General features: G+C 41.4%; 1 protein-coding gene across 4 annotated transcripts in view; it reads right to left on the bottom strand.

Moving 5' to 3' along the window:
* Window positions 1-23,886, bottom strand: part of PHKB (phosphorylase kinase regulatory subunit beta) — a 79,099-nt gene that overhangs the window by 26,329 nt on the left and 28,884 nt on the right. For all 4 annotated transcript variants that reach the window (XM_082062840.1, XM_082062837.1, XM_082062838.1 and 1 more), the window contains 7 exons: window positions 21,162-21,225; window positions 15,242-15,337; window positions 13,459-13,656; window positions 12,733-12,790; window positions 9,916-9,993; window positions 7,971-8,129; window positions 6,276-6,370 (listed from right to left, as the gene is read on the bottom strand). In XM_082062840.1, coding sequence (XP_081918966.1) covers window positions 6,276-6,370; window positions 7,971-8,129; window positions 9,916-9,993; window positions 12,733-12,790; window positions 13,459-13,656; window positions 15,242-15,337; window positions 21,162-21,225 — 748 coding nt within the window. The remainder of the gene's footprint in view (window positions 1-6,275; window positions 6,371-7,970; window positions 8,130-9,915; window positions 9,994-12,732; window positions 12,791-13,458; window positions 13,657-15,241; window positions 15,338-21,161; window positions 21,226-23,886) is intronic.

Below are 23,886 nucleotides of genomic sequence, written 5' to 3'. Positions count from 1 at the left end.
ATGTTAAACACACCTTCTATCAATTGGCTATATAAAACCAGGGCATTTTCTGTGAAGAGAGATGGACAGATATATTGATTTAGAACAAAATGTTCGGAGTGAACACTTGCTTGTGCAGGAGTCTTGACTAGATCTTATGGATTTACAGAATAAAGTCTATCAGCACTACATTTCCCCATGAAATAAGTTTGCGATGAAAGTAAAAGCACAAAGAGAGCGGATTAAGAATGCAGAAGTCCAAGTGACATTAAGGTTTTCCTCCCCAGAACAGGGTGATCACACTATCAATTGCATTTATACAAACAGTAAGAAAACTCAAACCAATTCTCTACCATAATCAGCGCATTACATGTATAAAACAAAAAGCAAACAACCCCCAGAAAACAGGAGAGACCCCCAAGACACCACAGCCAGGCTGTGATCTAACTTGGGGAGTGGTCTTCAAGTGGAGATTTGACTTAGTTATTACTGTATTAATGACAATGACTGGATGAGGAAATAGAGGGAGTGGCTGACACTGGAAGCTGTGCTGCCATCAGAGACCTGGACAGGCTGGAGAGCTGGGCGGGGAAAATTTAATGAAATAGAACAAGGGCAAGTGTAGAGTCTTGAATCTGGGCAGGAACAACCCCAGGTTCCAGTGTAAGTTGGGGAATGACCTATTAGAGAGCAGTGTAGGGGAAAGGGACCTGGGGGTCCTGGGGACAGCAGGGTGACCATGAGCCAGCACTGGGCCCTTGTGGCCAGGAAGCCAATGGGACCTGGGGTGGGTTAGAAGGGGGTGGTCAGTAGGTCAGAGAGGTTCTCCTGCCCCTCTGCTCTGCCCTGGGGAGACCACACCTGGAATCTTGTGTCCAGTTGTGGCCCCTCAGTTCCAGCAGGACAGGGAACTGCTGCAGAGAGTCCAGCGCAGCCACCAAGATGCTGCAGGGAGTGGAGCATCTCCCGTGTGAGGAAAGGCTGAGGGAGCTGGGGCTCTGGAGCTGGACAAGAGGACACTGAGGGGGGACTCATTCCTGGGGATCAAGATGGAAAGGGGGAGTGTCAGGAGGATGGAGCCAGGCTCTTCTGGTGACAACCAGTGACAGGACAAGGGGCAATGGGTGCAAACTGGAACACAGGAGGTTCCGCTGAAAGATGAGAAGCAACTTGTTGGGGGTGAGGGTGGCAGAGCCTGGCCCAGGCTGCCCAGGGGGGTTGTGGAGTCTCCTTCTGTGCAGACATTCCAACCCGCCTGGACACCTTCCTGTGTAACCTCATCTGGGTGTTCCTGCTCCATGGGGGGATTGACCTGGGTGAGCTTTCCAGGGCCCTTCCAACCCCTGACATTCTGTGACAAAGGGAGAGGGGCTGTGTAAACCCTGAGCACGAGCTGCACATAAACCTGCGGTTCTGCATCTGCCTGAGGTCCATCCAGCGCCCCTGGCACCCAGACGCCGCAGGGCCGTGGTCAGTGCTGCGGTCAGTGCCAGGGCTGGCTCAGCTGGGCCCACAGGATCACACCTGCAGCACAACCCGCACAACACTCGCCCTTTGGAAAGGCCTGTACACTACAGGGTTGCTGTAATGTTAAACAAAGATGCTTTAATTGCCATTTAACACGCCGAGGCCTGGAGGATCACAAATAGTGGTCTAGGAAAACACGGATCAGAATAACAGATATAATACTGATGCAAATCACGTCACCCTTTTCAGTACTGATAGCGATATCATTAGCATTTGCTACATACTAAAAAATTAGACACGGAAAAGCATAAACTTCTAAATATTCCCTTATGAAGAAAGGCTGAGGGAGCTGGGTCTCTTTAGTTTGGAGAAGAGGAGACTGAGGGGTGACCTTATTAATGTTTACAAATATATAAAGGGTGAGTGCCACGAGGATGGAGCCAGGCTCTTCTCGGTGGCAACCAATGATAGGACAAGGGGTAATGGGATCAAGCTGGATCACAAGAGGTTCCACTTAAATTTGAGAAAAAACTTCCTCTCAGTAAGGGTGGCAGAGCCTGGCCCAGGATGCCCAGGGAGGTTGTGGAGTCTCCTTTGCTGGAGACATTCAAGACCCGCCTGGACATGTTCCTGTGCGACCTCACCTGGGCGTTCCTGCTCTGGCAAGGGGATTGGACTGGATGATCTTTGAGGTCCCTTCCAATCCCAAACATACTGTGATACTGTGATTCCACCAAGTAAATCCTGCTGTTAAAAGCTCCGTTTCAATGTGTGTGGTTTCTCATTTGTCCAACGAGGCAAGCTCAGGTGTGCTCCTCCGTCACTGTCCCACCCACCGCGGCCCCCGCCACCCCTTCCGGCAGCACGATCCGCCCCAGCCACGTCCCGCACGCTGCGCCAATGACAAACACACCGCGGGCTTTCAGACGACCGAGACAAAACACAGATTAGCTGTTCTTCCTCCCAGAAGAAAAAACAAATCCTATTTTTAAAGGAGGTGCTGAGTGGCTGGGGGCAGGACAAAGGGTGAGCCCAGGCCCCGTGCCTTCAGCTCTAAAATAGCACTGAACTACTTCAGTATTGTGATAACTGGGGTGGGCAATTGTATTAAGAGAAATGAAAGCAAGAATATGCTTATAATTAATGTTACAAAACAAATAATCTGATATGACAGATCTCTCTAAACCATCAAAATTGGACAAGTTCTAACCCTAGTTGCTTCTTTACAGGTTATCTCCTTCCCGAAAATAAAAACTAAGCAATCAATCATTTGACTGTTCTCTTCCCAATGTCGCAGCGGGACCTGGGTGCAGCTGTCCCTGCCCATGGCTGGACCACTGGGCTACAGGAGCTTGTGAGGTCCCTTCCAGCCAACACTATTCCAACATTAACCTTGATTTCCAGTAACTCAAACGAAGTCCTCGCAAATGATTGCTATGTCTACAAAGCATTAAAAGAATCTAGTCATCATAAACAGGCAGAGAATTTCATTACTTAATTGCAACCCTATGCATATGAATTAACCCAGAAGATAAACTGTAGTAACAAGTAAACAATGCAGTAACATTTTAATTTTTTGTTGAATATAAAATTAAATACAAGACAGCAATAAATCAGCTTTTGTATGCTCCAGGAAAATGCAAAACAAAACCAGAAAGTCCCCACTCCACCTATAGAGGACCTTTTATACACTAAATGCTCCCAAAACAGTTACATATATATAGTTTTCATAGCAACTTTGCCTTTGTATGTCTCTACTACCTTACTTTCCTTTAACTAATTCTACAGTTATTCTTCACTGGTGCTTCAAAGCTCTAAAACTAATGCTGGAATATTTTAAATGCTTTTCCTTGCTCGCTTAAACCTACACAATTGTGTGGGCATCAGACAGATTTTTGTAGCTACAAATAAACTAAATTAATCACATTTTTCAATGACAAGTGTTTATAGAAATTATAGTCAGTGCAACCAAAATATGAAAGTTACCTACATGGAAAATACATTTCTCTAAGAAATACTGCTCAGAACAAGGCTTCACGTTAAAATGTAAAAAGCCTTATTTTTGTACATCGCCTCCCAGAACGCTGTACCTCGACAACACTGATAGACACGGGCAGCTGATATTTTACATATCCTGGTTTATTCCTTACAGGAATGAAATTTAATAAAAAGGGAGATAGTTTTCTGTTCAATTTACTTGAGTAGTTCTTTAGCTATACGGAAAAGACGTCATTAAATGAAGAACCCGCCTTGGATTTCCAAAGACATAATTAACTAAGACATGTTGCCTTCTCATTTCCTGTTTTGTTTTTAGTCATTTTCCAAGCACTTTAAGGCAAATATTAAATACTGATCTTGCATCAATTAGCTCAATTAGACAAAATGGCACAATCAAACATTCAGAAAAACTGTTCAGGCAAATTTCAAGCATGAATTTAAAAAGTCGCAGTCGGTGTCCCGCCGGCAGCTGAAGTTTGCTGCCTCGAGCTGCGGAAGCGCTCGGCGCTCACGCTCATGTGGCTGCACACCTGCCTTGCGTTTGTTAACCTGCTCTCGATGAACAATTCAAATGAACATCTGTATCAAGAAACATTTGGCTCCGCTACTAATTTAATAGCAAACCCCACAAAATACAGCAGCCCCTGTTTCCGTACCAACTATCCCAAGGAAATTCAGGCTGCAGGGACACAGACCCACAGAATCATTTTGGTTGGAAGAGACCCTCAAAATCATTGAGTCCAACCATAACCCACCCCTGGCACTAATCCTTGTCCCTAAGAACCTCATCTATACGTCTTTTAAACACGAACCATCCCAGTCACAAGTCCCAGGCTCCGATGCCACAAAACTCCAGAATTCCCACGCGCTCCGAGGTGCCTCTTTCTTCTCTACCCCATCCCGAGAAGCACATGCAGCAGTTTTTCTCCTTGGCATATCAAAGGAATCCCGCACAGCCACCCCCAGCGAAGAGCGGAGCTGTGAGCAGAGCCAGGCAATCCAGAGCTTTAGTTCCCTGCAGCATCTTTTACTGTTGCACCTGTAAGGCCTCAACACCATACAACGCGCCTGACAGGCTCCTGCTTACACAAGGATAAGACAACTACACAACTGCCAAACGTGTTGATCCACGTCAGATTTTTACAAAGGTCTTTAGGTTTAAGAAAAAATAAAGTAAGATTCCTAGGCTTCAAACAGAACAGCAGTCTTGTTCATCAGAATACACTCAACTGTCACCTGGGAAGGTCTTGTCTTTCATCCTGAAAACAAGAACATACTGATCCTAAACGGACCATTTCTGCCCAAGTTTTGGCAAATTTAAGCAGCTAAGGACAGTCTTTAAAGGGAAAGATTGACAAGTGTCAGCTCCACCGAGTTGTCTGAGAACAGCACAATGGTCCTTCGAAGGAATTGCAGCGCAGGGCAGCAAGGGGTGTGTAAGCACCTGAGAATGACCAGCCGTCTCGCCTCATCTCCCCTTGAACAACACAAAGCTTTTTTTTGCATTGCTGCAGATGAAGCAAAACATCAAAATGCAGCTGTTCAATTCATTTTCAATTCTTTTAACACTGTTGAACTTTCAGAGTCCTGATTATGTTGCTGAATTTTACCAGATAACTGCATTTCACTGAGTAAGTTCTTTATTGACTCCCAAAGTGACTGCCAAGGAGTATGTGATGAGAAAATAAATTCTTGTTGCAGTACTTTTTACTGCTTTTGAGAAGTCCCCAGGGCAGAGGCTGTTTCTCTCTGGAGATCTGAAAATTCCCTATCACATAACAGGTACCCTAAAAACAGTAAAAATGTCTTTCTACTAAAAGATTTCCTGATGAGTCACGCAGTGTCTTTAGAACAAACCACCATCTTCTTCAAAGCGTTCACTTGTGGCATATTAAGAGTTGCTGGTTTCAAGAGTCAAAGAAACATACAATTAGATGGGCTGCACGCAACAGCTGCTCGACAGAGGCTGCTTCTAATGGCCCCTGTAGCAGGGCAGCTCTCCGTTCTGTAGTGTTCACATCCCACCATGTAACAACAACCAAACTGGAGCAAATGAAGTCTCTGGGCTTTCATCACCTCCTACCAACACGGCGCAAGTGCTGCACTGCAACGAACAACCGTCTCCTTAGGAATGGGACACCAGCAGGCGCTGGGATTGTCACACCAACAGGAACTGGCAGGAAACGCCGATTTTCGGCAGCACTCGGATAGGAGGAGAAAAAGCGTGGATTGCTCACTCCTCGTCTTGGAGTCAACCTTCAGTTTGTTTCAGATGTTATGCTTCAGTTACAAATGCACAATGCTGCACAAGGAACTTTGGAAATACATATTCCTTATTCTAAGAAATAAAAATGCTGAAAAACACCCCTTAGCTCCACATTTCCATACATACAGTTCTTACCTCTTTAATAACAAAGTTCCCTACATACAAAGTTCCCATGTTGTTACCCCCACCTACTGCAGATGTGGATTTCAATGTTTCATGTGTTCTCCACCCCTGGGCTCTCATTCCCCTGGTGCATTTAAGGCAATACAGGAGCACACGTATATACCATGCACACCAAAACAGAACCTCATCCTTGTAGCTCTTAGCACTTCTAAATACAGAAAACACTAAGTTTTCATTGCAGCACATAATTTGAAGGCAAACACGCACCAGTTCCCCAAAACTGCAGGTGTCATACTGTTCCTCTTAAAAGCAATCCTTCATCAACTAGGAAAATGTGCATCTGTTTAATATTTTCCTAGCACTTTAAATATTAGAAGGCCATATATAACATGTAGATTACAATTTTTCAGTAAAAATATTTTAACACCAAGCTTATTCTTACCTGATTTGAAAATCTCATGCTAACGTTGCGCTGATCTTGTGGAGCTACATAACGTCCAATAGGGTCAATATCTTTAGGACTTACTAATTTGTCAGCTGAAAGTAAACGATAATGAAAACACAGAATGAATGGAGTATTTTCTGCAGTGTTTGTGAAGGAGGCATGCAAACGTATTTATGTTGTCAGTTCTGCTGCTATAATCTTTGTTTTCGATCAGTGATTTACAGATCAAAACAACATCCTGCAAAATTATATTAATTGGAAAACTAGTGACTCAAGTATTATTCTTGCTAAAGCTAATCATGATAGTGTAGGATATAAAAACAATCCTTTATTTTTCCAGAGATGTGTTAAAAGAACATATGCAGAGAACGGACTCCACAACACAGAAGTTACATGAAAAGCCCTCAATCCACAACCATAGAATTGTTCTAGAGCTTTAACTAGAAACTCAATAGTTATCATCCAAAATTGTTTAGCTGTGAAAAAAGCAGACAATGTCTGTCTTAAGGAAAGCACACAACTATAGTGCTGAAAGGGACGAGGGCTATCAACGCTATCTCTCAGTACTATATCTCAAGAAGAAATTGTAAAGGAAAAATGAAAGAAAAGCAAAACCAAAACAAACCCCCCACAATTAAATCTATCTGAAAGCTAGCAATTTCTACATGTAGTGTTTTACATAGAAAACACCCTGCAAGCCTAAAATTCCTTTATTTTAACCTTCTCCTGAAGAAAAAATGTCTTTTCCTTCCAACTGAGATTGCTGCATTCGTTCCGGTGTTGGCTGCAAAGGGAGTGACGCAGGAACAGCGAAGGCGAGCAGGTGGAGCACCAGACGGGCCCTGTTCCTCCTGCCTGAAGATACAACCGCTGCTCCTGCCAAGCCTTCCATTTCTGAACTCCCCTTCAACCTCGCTCATTTTTCCTACCAACAGCCTGTCTCCCTTTATGGTGTGCACAGAAAAAAGTCTTTAGAACTCAGCCTACTGATTGCCAGGTAAATGCTGAGCGTGTTTAAATAAAGTAATAGATCTTTCTCCTGAAAGAAATATTAAGAAAAAAACCTTAACTGCAAAGACTTTCTGGCTTAACAATTGGTTTTGCATTAACCTTTGAATCCCCTCGTGTGAGACCTGGAGTTCATTTGTCACTAAAACGCACCCTAACAACCTTCCATGGCCAAACTTGGATGTGCACTTTCAAACACACATCTAATCTCTTATCTTTTGAAGGAAGAATAAATATAACATAGACTGAAGAAATATTAACTTTATCTGAGACTGCAGCTATTCCCAATTTAAATTTGTCTTGAATGAAATGCTATAGATCACTTACAAACATCACTGTACAGCTGATACAGCTAATCCAGAAAGTGTCATGTTAATACGTTTTATCATGAAGAAAAGGAAATAAGAGGGAAAGCCAGGAAAAGTAAAAGCAAAAAAAGAAACCTATCGTGTTTAGAAGATTTTCAGTATTCTATCAAATATTCCAGTAAGCTCCATGCAGCATGGAAGATTAACATGAAGAATAAAAAGCAATCTGTGCCTGTCAGGTTTGTACCGAAGCCGAGGACAAACACGCCACGGCCGGTGCAGTCAAAACTCAAACCAACCTGTTTGTTCGGCTTCAAGACAAACATTACCAGGATAAATACCCTTCACTAGTGGCAGAACTCCCTGCGCTGCTTACCCAGGAGCTTGGCAATGATGTAAACCGCCTGGCCCCACAGGAAGAGCTTCCCGTCGCGCCCGCTGTGGCTGGGGAAGCGCTTCTGGCTGCCAGGGCTCTTCTTCTCCAGGTCGACAAAATCCGCAGGCACGTAGTAATACTTGGGGACAACAGGACACCCTGCGGGGGTTTAAAACAAGGCCATCAATCCCACGGCCCTTATTGCTCTGCAGTCCCCGCAGAACGCTGAGCTGGACTCAAACCAGGAAAAATTCAACCCTGGCTACAACGTGACCGACCAGAAGGGCTGTTGTCATTCAGCGTTATCCCTCAAAAGCACAGTCAGCGTAGGAAACCCCGGGCAACATTAAACTACATTATTTTTCACCAAACACTTCCACAGACTTTCTTCCCAGAGCACCTTACAAGGCATAAAGAAAAAAACATTTTTTCACCTAAAGCAAAACACAGCAAAGATAACAAACCATAACCCAAAGAAATGAAAATGGCACCCCAGTGAAACACTTGGGTTTAACCCCCTGTATTTAACACGGGCTCAGCTTGTTAAAACTAAAATCTTGGCCAAAAAATAGTCAGACATTTAACAAAAATTAGATTTCTTGCAAGTAAACACAAGCAATATTTTAATTTTGAAACATCATGAAACAAAATGGCATCGGCTTCTGCACTGGAAGGCAGCATGTCTGGTGTCTAGAATTATCCCACAAGTATTACTCACCATTGTAGATTATTAATATTATTTCAACACTTTTTAAGTGGACAAGAGTCAGGAATTTAGAAACATAATTACAAAGGATTGACCTAACTACATACAATAAAAAAGCAAAGTAATATGCTTTCTGCAAAATTAAATTTCACCTTGATATTGCTTTAATTTTGAATGTATTAGATGCAGAAGAGGTGATAAACAGAATAAAGTCGCAGTGTCTGACTGTTAGCTTAGCCAAAGAAATACTGACAGGAAGCTGAGAAAAATGGAAGAGTGGGAGTTATCAGAGATGGACCATTCAAAGGAGTGAGGGATCAAGACACTCAGACGTTTTAAGATGAGACCCTCGTGACTCCAGGCAACAAGGGGAACTACACAATCAAGACTAATTTCGTGTCCCTGGAACTTCACATCTCATTACTAATCAGAAAAAAGCAATGATCAGCAAGGGCAGAAAATGTGCAATACAATGAACATTCGGTAAGGAAATGTTTGTCTTTCTTACAGAAACTAGTTTGTTCCAACAAGTATTTTAGGTTTAAAGAACAAGTCAGACTGAAATATTCTGCGCCTACTTGTGTAACTGTACCATAGATGTCACAACAGGTGACTAATAGTGCTGAGTTTTAAAACTGGATTTTTAGTTTGTATTTTTTAACTGAATTTTGGGTGGATGTGCCTGACGCCATCAATAGCCTGGTCTGCACGTCCTCCCAAGTTCCACAGCGCACAGCTAAGGAAGACAGGGCTGATATGACAAGCACAATCTTGCCACTTCCACTGCTCTGAGCTAGAAACAATTTCTCATGCATATACCAAATTATTTCTTAAATCTTAGGAATTTAAATGACAACGACTGATGCAAGTAATTTTCAGCTGTATCCAGGTGGATCATTGAAACAATCTGTCGGTAATTAATATTCTCCTGCAAAGTCAAAGTGAACTTTGTAGAAGATGAAGCAGAGGTGAAGGAGGAATGACTGGGTACAGTGCAAATAATTAACATCAGGAGCATTTTTCCAGATAACATCACTTTTATTATCACACTTTATGATGCAATGTATCTACATGAAGGAGATTATTTAGTATCAGTATTTTGCCGTCAGGAAACAGAGTGATATTATTACTTCTCCTTTGCTCTGAATCTCATATTCACTAATAGACATGTCAGTATCCTAATAATTTCTGATAAATAAAAAGCTAGAATGTTTTAGAAGAATGAGTACCAGATAATACCTTCAGATGTATGTTGAAGCAAAGGATCCAGAAGATCCTGATATTCCTTTACTTGTGCAGGATTTCCTCTAAAAACTCCTGAAAATAACCAAACAATAATTGATTTAGTGGAAGAAATAACTTTTCCGTTGACTCACCATCACAGCTTAATCTCTCAGGGGTCATATAGGTATTATACCTTCATATTACAGAGGTTCAGCACTGCTGACACACCTTGAGATATTAAACAGCATTGACTCTTTCTGATGCTGCTTTTGGGGAGAAATTGCCAAGTTTGGAAGTACCTTCAATGTTTTTCTAGCAGAACTTAGTCACCCCAACAGAGTCTGACCAATATTAACGTGACCAGCGTTCAGTTCATCAGAAGTTCTTCCATGAAAAGATATTTCAAAAGTACCAAAAGCATTTCTGTTCACCAGAGGAAACATGAACTGGACAAGCAACGTTGAGTTTTTCAAACAGAACATTTTTTCTCATTTAAAGGGGAACATTAGATGAAAACTTGCCATTGTACACCTGTCACTTTTTCCCATGGTTTCCCTTTGCAGTTCACATCATGAAAAACAGCCGTAATGTTTCCCTCTTTACCTTACCCTAGAAAATTATCACACTCTTCCCCATTCAATCAGAAATGTGAAAAAGCTTTCAAAAATGTTATTCCAATAGGTCTTATCCACAAAATCAACATATTGATTTATTCAGCTCAATCCTTTCCCACAGCTATGGATACGTATCTACTACCCAGAGAGTCCTGGACAATTTCCTTTTGAGTAAAACCCCAACAGGAAATGAGCGCTAAAGCGGCCCCTTTGTGTTCAGAAGGGTGAATTCTGAAAGGCAAAAATAAGACAAAATACCCCACAGACTCATTCATTGAGAACAAATATACCAGAACATCTTATTAAAAAAAATTAGATAGGGATTTAGTTAGCCAATATATATATGTAATAAAATGCCACTTCTCTTTGGTGTTATTTTCAGAATATCCACCAAAGGATTCCAGTGCAGAGCCCGGGTGGCCGCAGGCTGCAGCACCACCACCAAACAGAGATTTGGTTCTTCCCACGGCTCTCCAACGCTCTGTCCAAACCCAAAGCCTGACCAGTGCTGTTCGCTACATTCTCTAACATACTCAGTTATTCATACCAGAGAAACAAACGCTGTGAATGTTTGCACACACTAAAGCATCACACTGAACCACTTCATAACCTGAGCACAGTTATGACACAAGAGCAATAGGATATTCTGACTATTCGCCATTTAGCCTTATTGGCAGATGCTGCAGAGCATAAAAAGATGTGTTTATGTGATAATACAATTGCTTTTATATTAAGAATCATTTAGTGAAGATTACAGTTGGGTAGTAGTGATGATCATCCATGAAGAATAAAACAGTGTTCTAATACTACTAGAAAATGTATAACTAATTCAGTTCTATCTGCTTGCCAGAACTGGCTTAACCCTCCAGATCTTAACAATCCTAACAAGCTGTCACTGACGAAACAGAAAAGCTGATGAGCTAATCAGTTTAGCTTACAAAATAAAAGTGAATATATAGCAAATATACAGTTATCTGAATATATTCTACTAGTCCTTCAAAAAGGAAACAATTAAACAGATTTTGCTGATGTGAACAAAAAAGGGGGATTATGGACTGTGATTTACAACTGTGCTGGACAGGCAAACAGGCTTGCGGCTGAACCAGGATTCTAAACACGGCAGCTCGAGTTTTTATTCACTGCTTGCATTATAAAGACATCCAACTGGAATCTACTCCTCCTGTTTAATTGTCTGTTTTGCACTTAACATTCTCTGTACACAATTCAAATTTTGCATTAAGCTTGTGGATTTGGAGACACGTGCACAAATCTACCAACAGAATGGTTCTGTTTGAGGAAACTGTAGTAGAGGAATACAGATACCATCTTGGTAGGTGCAAAATCTCTATTTTGTACTTCTTCTTTGTAATACAAGAAGAGTAAACTGTTTTCTTTATTCTTCTGCTAACTTCAGTTAAAGATGATCATCTTCCTTGTTCTTGCCCAAACTGCAAGTGGGCAGCATCTAATGCCAGTGCCTTCTCCTCACTTTTGGGCATCACTCCTTGAAAAATCTCAAACATTCCTTTAGAAAAATCAATTGTGAAACCTTATTCCAGCTTCAAACAAAACATTTCAAGCTGTGGGTGGCCACAGAAGAGTTCCGGCAGACAGCAGATTTCTCTGCACCTCACTATCTATTTGGAAACTACCAAACTATTCCACACACTAAAGGGGAAAAAATGGATCACCAGATTTTCATCCATTTCCAAACCTTCACGGCTGTAGCTCTTAGTCATGTTCTTATTCAGACTCATCCTCAAGACAAGACTAGGTGACAAGACTAGGTGGTGGCATTTTGTTGCTGCTGGGTTTTTTTGGTCTGATTCTGAAATCAGAGTAGCTGTGTCCATGGGAAAGCCCAGCCGGGAAGCACAAGCCTTTCAAAGAGCAGCACGGCCTTGCCCTGGGCCGCTTCCCTCTCCTCTCACATCTGCTTCAACTCTCTGCAGCACTCGCTGTGTTCTGAACGTCACAGGTTTAAGCTTTTCAAAAGCCCCCACTGAGTTATATTCTAAACCCAGCTCATGTTAAAAATGCCAAAATATGAGGGGTTGGGTGCTTGGGGTTGTTTAACCCACGAGGCAGAACCCTGAGAAGTTTAGTGCCACTGTATTATGGTTTATTTTGGCAGGACAGGAAAATCATTTTGTGTCTTTCCTCTAAGTGCTCATCTCTCTAATGCCTTTAAAGAGCAGGAATGTAAAGCTGTACTTACCATCAATTATCATGAAAATAAAAAACAGAGGGAATTCACACTCGATGCCATCAAAGAGCTGAAAAGAACAAAAATTAAGGAGACATTTCACTATTTTGATGTAAGGAAATGTATTTGAATATCCTATTGATTAAATTCAAAGCAACGAAAGACAAACAAAAACACTTTAGCAGCTTTTCATTTAGCTTACAGCTCCATAATTCTATGGGCACTTTAACTGTTGCTTTTACATTTGCTGTGGCTCATTCTCAAGCAGAATATTTATACAGCCTGTTTGATTTTCCACAGAGAAACTACTGGGGAGAAAAAGCAGTAAATTTTCATTTAGATAACCTTTGCTGATAGACACTGTGGTCAAAAGCAAAATTGTTTTCCATACACTCAGACTGTAGTCAGCTGTGAAATTAAAGGAAATGATAAATAACTTCCTTATTTGTTATGTGAAATCAACTGTACCCTAAATGCAAATGGAAGCACATTCATTAAAAAACAAATCAACAAGCAACTTGCTGACTTCACAGTCTCTCAAAACGCACACGCCAAATTGCAAAACTCATCTCCCTCTCTTGGAGCAATTTGCAAATACTGGGGGGAGTGTCTCCTTCTGTCTTCTATTGGGTTGTGGGCCAGGGGAGGATTTTGGGTTGGCTTTTCATTTCTTTGGGTTTTGGGGTTTTTGGTTAGAAAACCAAGATTTGTCCTTAGATAGGCCAGGTATCCCGTTACCTTAATTTCTGCTGGCTTATAATACCGGCGTGTTTTGTCCTCCAGCGCTGTTCTGTATCCATCTCTCAGAAACCTTTTAAACCCATATTTTCCTTTCAGTTTTCTAATAACTTTATCCAGTGTCTGATTGAACAGAACCTCATCATCCAAAGCAAACGCAGGATAACTGAGGCAGGGCAAAAGAGCTGCATCGGTGTTCTGTGGGAGCAGAGAAATCATACATCACAAATTTAATGAGATCTCCGACAATTATTTGATGCACAAAGAGACTGTTTAGCTTACTAAGTGAACTACACATTGGGAACATAATCTTTATCAAAATCATAGTACTAATACATTAAAATAGTGTGCAAAATAAGGCTTCTCAAGATGTATAAGGATAAACTACAAACCAAATATTCAGATCTTTGATGTACAAGAGAACTCATTAGACTCAAAATCTGACCTACTTCACGGTTGATAATCTGCAAGGATAAGCGAACACATTCTACAACGTTGTGGCTTTAGAAACAAAAAATATCCTCCAGGTTATTCCTGAAGGAAACACAAGCACTTGGGTATCCTGTGCCTTAAAGGTGCCATTTCATAAAGGTGCAATGCCGCAAAGAAATTATTATTAAATCACTCTTTCCGAAAAGCTTTTTCAGGATTATTCTTCATGCTCTAACAAACAAGACTATCTCACTTACAATTAAGGTGGTAAGTGAACAATTTCAGGAAAAGAATGTGAGTAGTATTTCTCAAGAGCCATGTGCAACTATCAGGAACCTCCAACACAAGACAAACTCAAACACAAGACAAACTCAAGCTTACAGAAACCCCAAAACTAGTTGGAAGTTCTAATTCTTATGTCAGTGCTGTTTCGTTATTCCCTTCTGCTGACAGAGCCAAGATATTCAACCATTTAAAATACCACATTTTTGCCAATATCATCACTGTGAACCCATAAAAGGAAACAAAAGGACACAAAATTGCTTTTGTAGCATAAGTAACTTATGAAATCAGCTTCTGTTGGAATATTTCAAGTCTCCAGCAAATAATAAACAGCGAGAGTTCTAAAAGACGATTAGACTCTAAAAAAGTAGCTGACAGTGCCTTTTATTTTAATTATCCAGTATTACAACTTTGCTATAATTCTTCTCCACAATGAGTAAACTATTAATGTTGAAGATTAATAGCCTGTTTCATGAACAAAAATGCTATTACACCCCAGAATGAACAAAAAAGCACTACTCTATTATCACTCCTTTTAAATTACTGATTTGCAAAAACCAAATTTACCTTTGAACTGAAATAATTTTTTTTTAATTAATCTATACTTATGTCACTTAGATTTACTGAAGAAATACTTATTTGTAACAGTAGCTTATAACGAGAATCCTCCATACTCAGCCATTTATGAAAAGCCAACCTTAGAGGCTTCTTTTCTAGACAAAAGAATGAATGAAAGCTAAAATGGTGTTGCAGAAATGCAGTGAGTGTGCAGGGGAGACCGGCCACAGGAAAAAATCACCCAGAGCACAGATCTTGACGTTGCTCAGACAGCTGCCAAGAGGCTCCCAGTTTAATAGAAATATCCATCAAATAAAGAATGCCATCCAAATTCTGCTTCAGAGAAACAACTGCCTCACAGTGACATTTAAGAAGCAAATACCTAACATCTTCCCAGCAAAATCCTGTCTTTATTAAGCAGAACATCACAGCCATTGTGGAACTAGAATTACATTCATATCCATTTATTTTCTCCACGCGCTCTCAAGGCAAATTTCATTTAATTACTTACATGAGACCTTGACTCGCGGGGTAGCAAGGAACACAGAGTCTGTCTGTTGCGGTTATGGGCATCAAAATCCACAAAGATGACAGACCAAGAGCAGCCCTGGAAAGAGAACATGACATTGATGTAAGGGAAGGAAGAAAGGTCAGCGTATCCTGGGGAAGCTCACGGGCGCTTTGCTTTATTCCGGTTATGTTGCAATAGGCTGGTAATTTTAATCACAAAATGTACCGCAACATCAAGTTGAAAACATTTTGTATTTCCAAATGTGTTTAAACATAACCAAAATTAGATGGCTTTATCTACTAGTGATTATGAATGATATAATTCATTGAAGCTATGAATTCTTCCATTAATTCCTGGAAAGCCACGACTGCATTAAGGACAAAACAAAAGTAGTTTTTCCTGTGACTGCAGGAAATGTTGCAAATAGTGACGGTGAATATTTCATTACAAGTCAGAACACACACTAATTGGATATTCACCCAAGGTAGTGCTTTGGAAAAGCTTCCATAGCGAATGAAAATGACCCACTTTTCAGCTATCGTACGGTCTGTGGCGTCTACACGTTCTCCGTAGCAAACCCCATTTCCTCCTACAATCCTGTAATTTTACACAGTATCTCTGTCGGCTTCTTGATACTGCCTGAAACACCCCCCAAAATCCCCGTAACAGAGATGCTGTTTAAACAGGATCAGCAGCACGTACACATATTATCAGGAGGCAGCTTCTTGGAAACTCAATGCAGTTTGTTGCTGAACTGATATCTTCATATATGTTGTATCTGATAGCGAATCTCAATACTACTATTGAAGACACACTCAGCACTCAACTCATACCGCATACCCTACCATACATTTTCATAAATTCACCAAATTTCTCCTAACAAGCAGCTTCTTTGGTGTACTATTCTCTTCAGAAGACTGTTCCAGAACCCCCCACTCTTCAATTATTAAATAGTTTAATTTCCAAATAAGTTAACTTGTTGTGCCAGCACCAGCATCCATTCAGCTGACTTTCCAAACAGAGGGCTTTTCTTACTCATTTAGCTGCGCTCCTATTTTACACAGCTATCATACAAATAGTCAGCTTGTGCTTTGCTAGGCTAAACAAAATGTGGTTTTCCACTGTCATGAAAAATCATCTCTCTGTTCTCTTAATCATTCTAGCATGATATACTGAATAGTGCTGAGATAAGAATGTACAGAAATAAATCACACCTGCTTTGTTATTCTCCTACTTTCTTCTTAATCCAGATTCTGATTATCCACAAATCTCTCAATTCACCTCCAAACTCCGAACACAATCTGTTACATGTGTGAACGTGCAGCTCCAAGATCTGTGCTCAGTCCTCTGGGGATTCAAACGCAGACTAATCTGCATTTCATGGGACCACAAGCATCTTGGTTTACAAATGGACTATTCGTCACTTCTCTAAAGGTGGTAAAGCTCTGTGGCAAGGACACCTCACAAACGCTTGGCTTTTTAGAACACAGAATTTTTTTTCCTACAAATATATGACATGCAGCTCATGTACAAGCAGTTGATCATCCCATGACCGGGTGGAATGATGTATATTTTTTCCAAAAGGTACTGTAGCTACCATGGAATTCTTACATTAATGATTCCAATTCTAAGCTATTTACAGTCTGAAACCAAAGGTTTGCGTTAACCATACCAAGCCCACATTACAGTACTTGTATAGTGATTCTAAAGTGATTAAGTAAAAACATAAACTGAAAGCAAATCAGTTCACACTGCATCCTAAATGAAAAAAAAAGAAAACAAACAAACCAACCACCACACACACACAAACCACCAAAGAACCCCAAAGCCCAGCACAGCAGAGCCACTGCGACGGTTCCTCCATACAAACCTCGGCAGAACTTCGGACAACACAACAGCTTCAGCATCTGGCTGTGATCAATGCACGGTTCAGGGTTGTAACAGAATTCCTGTGCCAGTGTCATACATATTAACTACTTCACAGAGATTTATAACTATTGTTTCAGGACATACAATACACTGGGAATAAATTTAAGAAATTCAGCATAGAATATATAGCAAAATAAGAAACTAAATAGCTTATTTATCTGCTATATTAAAAGTCTCTTCTCAATGTGTAAATAAATCTTTTACTGAAGGAACGTTAGGATTACAGCTTGACTGTATTTTTATGCTTATAACTCCCACTACTTATGAAATACTTCTGGTACAATGGAGATGAAAATGAACAGCATTTAAAAACCACGAATGAATTCTTTTTTCCATTAAAGCATGTCAAATTCAGATTAAACAAAAAGCCAATCATTTTTCTTTCTTTCATAATTGTTCTTTATTGTATCTGGCACCTAGAAAGTGTAGCAAAGGATGCATTAAACATATTTGAACGTCAGCTAAGCAGGGCTTTGTTACAGAACAAAAAGTAGTATGATTTCTTTTTAAACATTTTCTAGAACTTGGGGAGGTAGGGAAGGAACGGTTTAATGTGAATATCAACAATTAGTGACCGTCATTTTGTCTTCTTGAATGCACAAGTAAACTGCACTATCGTGATATACTCAATGCTACACACATGGGTGGGAGTGTTGATGTGCTGGAGGGTGGGAAGGCCATCCAGAGGGATCTGGACCTGCTGGATCGATGGGCTGAGGTCAGTTGTCTGAGGTTCATCAAGGCCAAGTGCTGGGTCCTGCACTTGGGTCGCAACAACCCCATGAACGCTGCAGGCTGGGGAAGAGCGGCTGGAAAAGGCCCTGGGGGTGTTGGTGACAGCGGCTGAACATGAGCCAGCGTGTGCCCAGGTGGCCAAGAGGCCACCAGCATCCTGGCTGGTACCAGCACTGGTGTGGCCAGCAGGACTAGAGAAGTGATTGTGCTGCTGTACTGGGCACTGGGGAGGCCAAACCGTGAATCCTGGGGGCAGTTTTGGGCCCCTCATCATAAGAAGGACATTGAAACACTAGAGAGAGTGCAGAGAAGGGAACGGAGCTGGTGAGGGGCTGGAGCACAAGTGTGATGGGAGCGGCTGAGGGACCTGGGGGGTTCAGCTGGAGAACAGGAGCTGAGGGGAGACCTTCTGATCTCTGAACTGCCTGAAAGGAGCTTGGAGCCAGGGGGGTCGGGCTCTGCTCCCCAGGAACAAGCGCCAGGAGCAGAGGAAACGGCCTCAAGTTGCGCCAGGGGAGGTTGAGGTTGGATCTGGGGAACAATTTCTTCCCCAAAGGGCTGTGGGGCATTGGAACAGGCTGCCCAGGGCAGTGCTGGAGTCACCATCCCTGGAGGGGTTTAAAAGGTGTTTAGATGAGGTTCTCAGGGACATGGGGCAGTGCCAGAGTTAGGTTATGGTTGGACTTGATGATCCTGAGGGTCTCTTCCAACTGAAACGATTCTATGATTCTATAACACATGTGTGTGACAGCACAGCTACAGCACCACATATTTATATTTATGAGTCTCTGCCAGCAGCCCAGTGTGAGCAGAGTGATCTGCAGGGAGGGGCTGGGCAGGGAGCGGGCCTGCAGTGACTGCAGTGACTGCAGTGGCACTGGGGAAGGGGCAGGTGCTGCAGTCCCAGCAGTGACTGTGCAGTGGGAACCCACAGGGTCCTCCTGCTGCTGGAGCAGAGCTGGGGCTCAGCACAAAGGCAAACTGCTGCAGGCTGAGGGAAGGTTAAAAAGGTTTCTGCTGCTCTGAAATATCTTGGAAACACACTCTCCAAGCGTTTAAGCTGGTTTTGCTTCAGCAATTCATTCATCCATATCAGAATTTGAAAAAAATCCAGCAGATGCATTTATTGGTGCTTGAGACTTCTGGGAAGGTAACGATAATAGAGAAATGTTTTTTCTGAAATACTGACTACGTGTGTATAATGTCTGGTCATTATTTAAGATGCTTACTAGCTTCTAGTTCTTAGTGCATATCGGTTTTTAAAATGTACATACATAAACAAAAACTAGACCAAATGGCTGGGTCTTTCTGAACCACAAAGAACACTGTCACACTGCTGCACTCACCAGCAAACAGCCACCGGTAGTTCCTGAGCAGTGGATTCTGAACAGAATGAGTCTGTTGTACCACAGCACTAGTGCACATAGAGAGATTAAAAAACCCCACAAACCAAAAAAACAAACAAACCAACCAAAACCACAAACAAAAAAACAAAGCAACTGCACCATGAATAGTTAAGCACAAAAAGTGTGACGGATGCCCAAGTGCACAGAGTCAGAAATCCTCATGTCACAGGGCTCCAGTTTTCTGCCATAAGGGTCTCATAACAGTGAGTGGTGGAGCTCTTCATCGATAGATAAGATTGTTTAATAGGTTGTACTTCTATGTCAGTTGCTCATTAATTTTTCATCCCAGGCATCTGAATAGCTCTGAGAAGTTTTAGTTTATGGGTTGTTTTCATATGAATAAACTATAAACTGTCCAACAGTGCTAATAATTATACAACTGTTCCAGCCCATATCTTCCATTTCACCAATAGAGAAATGGAGACACAAATAACTAAGAATGTTTAAAAAATCAAGCAGTACAGAGAGGAACTTGGAAGGTAACTGGGACTCTCCCAGCCACAGCCGCACTGTTCACCCAGTTCATCCTCACTACCCCACACAAACAGCACCTCAGAATTCCCCTTATTCACCATTTACCACCTATATCTTCTCTTCTTTGTACGATTTTCTTTATGGCAGACCAACGTGTTTAACCAAGTTTCTTAAAGCTGACTATTTGAAAGAAATAAGTATCACAATCTGAAAGTCGCCTGCATCTCAACTACAAGACAAAAGGAGAGCAAGGGTATTACAGGCAGAGAAAACAATGCAAATCCTATCCTGAAGCCAGCAAGAATGCAAAGAAACTTTACTCCAAAAAAAATGACAAATAGTATTTCAAGTCAAGATTCCAATATAAAATTATTAAAACTCCAAAGGATAGCATCCTGCCTAACTGCAGAAAAAAACACACAACTATAAAAATAAGCTGCTCAGGTAGACGTGTGTCATTTTTTTCAAACTAAGTTTTGAATATTACTCAACGCTAAGAAGAGACAAAGCACGTTTCATCGATGGACATTTAATTTGTGTCGAATACAGCGAGCAAGGTCCATGCGTGCCAAGGCACGAGGGCTCCGCGTAGCTTCCCCCCGTCCCCGAGCACGAGATACGCACTAAACCCACCAGCACGTTTTACAACCTTTCTACACCCACTTAACGCTTCCCAGCTTTCTACCAGCACTCCTACCCTTCCTTTCCTTTTATTAATAACACCAAGAGCTTTACAATGACCTATCTCTGCCATTCGTACATTTTCCAGACCATTCGTATGGAAGAGTGTTCTTTCTTTCAGCTATAGACTACAGAAGGTGTAACACCTAAAAAAGATGCACGAAGAAGGGGAATACAAGAGAGAGAAACATCTAAGGGAAGGCTTGCTCTCTTTATTGATCCAAGCCATGTAAAAGGATGGGGAAAGAAAAGATTTTACCACCATGCAACATCAGAAATTAAACCACAACAAAACAGCGAGATTATGTAGCCGTGGCTTGTTTAAAGGGAAAGAGACAGAAGTAAGGTGATGCTTGGAGGCAGAGGTGTGCTGGATTATCACCAGCAGATACAGTTCGGAAAGAAAAACCTTTTGGCAACCAAGTCTTTTTTCAGAACAAGCTGCGATCATTCTAGAGCTGGCGAGTCAGTTTGATTTTCTTTTTAAGAAAAAAAGTAATTCTTGATAGTAAGGGCACTAACGATCTTATCAGACCAATTCTGGAGCCGCAACAGGAGCAATCGGTTGCAAATTAACTTGTTTAAAGCTGGAATCTAACAAACTGTGCTAGATATTTCTAGATATCCACTGATCCACAGTATAAATCTTTACTGCTAAAGAAAAACAAGAGAGAGAAAGCAAATATTTTTATTACCTGATTTCCGAAGAGATTGAAACCATTAATCGCTTCTAAAGCTGCTTTTGCCAGTCCCACGGAGCTGAGAAAACAAAATGACAACAGAAAAACAGAGGTATCATCATTCAAGCCCAGACTAAAATTTAACATGTTTGACAGCTTTCAGAGCTATGATCTTTTCTTTACTTTTGTGCTTCAAATTCATGTTAATACAATGATGATGCGGCAAATTTGAGGGTGTTTGGTGGTGTGTTGGGTTTTTTTAAACTACTCCTCAGCATTTTTGTGTCTTCAAATGTCAGGGAGCAGCTGGCAGCAGCAGGGCTGCTCTCCCCGTGCTGCTGGGCACCTGGCGCTGTGGCTTTCAGGGTCTTGCTGACGGTGTATTAACACAGGATTCACTTCAGCACAATATTTCAAGCCAGCTCTCAAGCATTAAACTTTACCAGACTGATTTCTGACTAACTGTGGTTATAATAAAAGAACCCATCAATCTGCATTCAGAAAAGGAGGATTTCCGGATGTCAACCATACAGTGAAATGTCTTCCTTCAATTACTCCATCACTAGTAACCATCACGAAGGAAACAAGACCCAGAAACGCTACCAACAAGCTTTCAAGTTAGCAAGTTCATGTTTAAAGACATTAAGCACAAGTTCTATCTACTAAAATCACTAATCATTATGTAATTTTAAAATCAATTTATATACTAAAATATAATTTATTATTACGAAAATTACACTGTACATATAAAGATATACAAAAGAAGACTTTTACAAGGCTGTTTCATTTAAAAAATGCAGACTTAGACTTCCTAGAACTGAAAACAAAAACAAAAGCCCAAAAAAGCAGCATTCCCCCTCAATATACATACACACTCAAGATAAGCTAATAGAAATCTATGTGCATTTGACAGGTTCATAGGAAATTCCAAATATGACAGGGCAGAATATTGAGATATTGTTTTAAAGAGTCCATGACTATAGATGCCAACTTCACACGTGTCCATCCGACTGCAGTAAAGAGTTAAAGCATTAACATGCATGTAAAGCGCTACATTTTTGCACATTGATTCCAAAATTCTAGATGTTAATGTTACAGGGCATCAAAAAGTAAAATATGAAATGAGCTAGTTCACAACAGTGCTAGAGATTTCAAATGTAATCTACAACGCCACCAGATTTGTGACAGTTCCACTGTGGAACACAAGGATTTGAAGTGTGGAAAGGACCTGGCACTGCTTGCTAAGGGGTGACACGAAAGCACAGCAACTAGAAATACCACACAAGTCCGGCTAATCAGATAAAACAAACACCTTTTACAGTCTCTTAGGCAACCTCATAAAGCGGATTCAGAGCACCCAGTAAAACAAAGCCCAGGGTAATTCTCCCAAGTTTATTCATCGAATTAGAACTTTAAACCATGCCTTGGTCCCCGGTGAGCGACAGAGGCTCTGACCAGCGCGCCTGCATCTGGCTCTGCTCCTTCCCCTCGCTGCCATCGCCTTCAGAGCTCTCCGTTCCTAGTAGCTTACAATTCAGTTGAAATATTTTTAGTCAAAAAACTACAATAAATGAGACAACAGAAAAGGAAGACAGCAGAATAACAAGAAAGTACAAATGTCTACCTTGTTATATGGAAAAGTTAAGAAAGCTGAAGACATACAGCAAAAGATTAAAAAAGGAAAAAGCAGAATGTCTTGGGCTGACATGACAAAAGATTCAGAGTTAAAAACCACTGTAAGGCTAAACAGAAGTGTGTCCTGGTTTTGTTAAAAAACAGGTTTCTCTTTTAGTGAATTAGCCTGTCAGCTAAAGCTTCATATGAGCTGCATTTTCCTGGAGAACCAGATACATGTTTTGGTAAACACAGCAATGGAATGAGAAGTTACTGATAAGCATGGATGGACATCTCGCCAGAGGGGCAACGAGAAACAGGTGACCAAGAGACTGACCAACTGTGTATAACATCCCATTCACGTGATACTTCATATAAAAGTGGGAGATCACGAGGATCTCGTCCCTTTTGTCCCTTTTCCTTATGGCAACATTAGGAGAGGACCTTGCGAGTCGTCCCTGCGAACTGAGGCCAGTGACAGACTGAATCCAGCTCCGCTTGGCTGCAGAGTCCAGTCCAGGACTTCGGGTGCCGGCTCTGCAGTTGCTGGGACTTTCCAGATTGGTTTTGTGTATTTTGTATTATTTTCTCTATTCTTATTAGTAGCATTAGTAAAGCATTTTTAATGTTTCCAACTCTTCTCTCTGTCCTTCTTTCCCTCCCGATTGCCTGTGCTGAGTGGGAAGGGGGGAGAGGGGGTCAACAATACACCTGCCAGGGTTTTATTGTCACCCCACAATCTAAACCCTCGACAAAGGGACAGAACACGGTACGAGGCCGTAGATCAATGCTGCGGGAAGACAGCAAGATAAAAATCGGGGGAAAGAACGGCAAGTTGGTGTGTCGCACGGGAGAGGCGGCTGCGGGCAGCGAACACCCGCTCGGGGGCAGCTACCGGGTGTTTACAACTGGTACAATACACAAATTTGGACAAAAACAAAATCAAACTAAACACACACAAACCAAACCAAATGGACACTGCTCTAGATAGATTTTTGAAAAGTCAGGAGTTTTAGGAAGTGAAAAAAAGTCTGGGGAAAACAGAATACACCTATTAACTTAACAGTTTATTTATTAGCACAGTAATTCCTTGATTTTAAAGGTTATATCCTTTTTTTCTCTAAAA

The sequence above is a fragment of the Streptopelia decaocto genome, assembly GCF_964273445.1.
Source record: "Streptopelia decaocto genome assembly, chromosome: 11".
In the NCBI taxonomy this organism is placed as follows: Eukaryota; Metazoa; Chordata; class Aves; order Columbiformes; family Columbidae; genus Streptopelia; species Streptopelia decaocto.
Note: the sequence above shows the minus strand (reverse complement) of the source record. Positions and strands in the feature narration are given on the sequence as shown.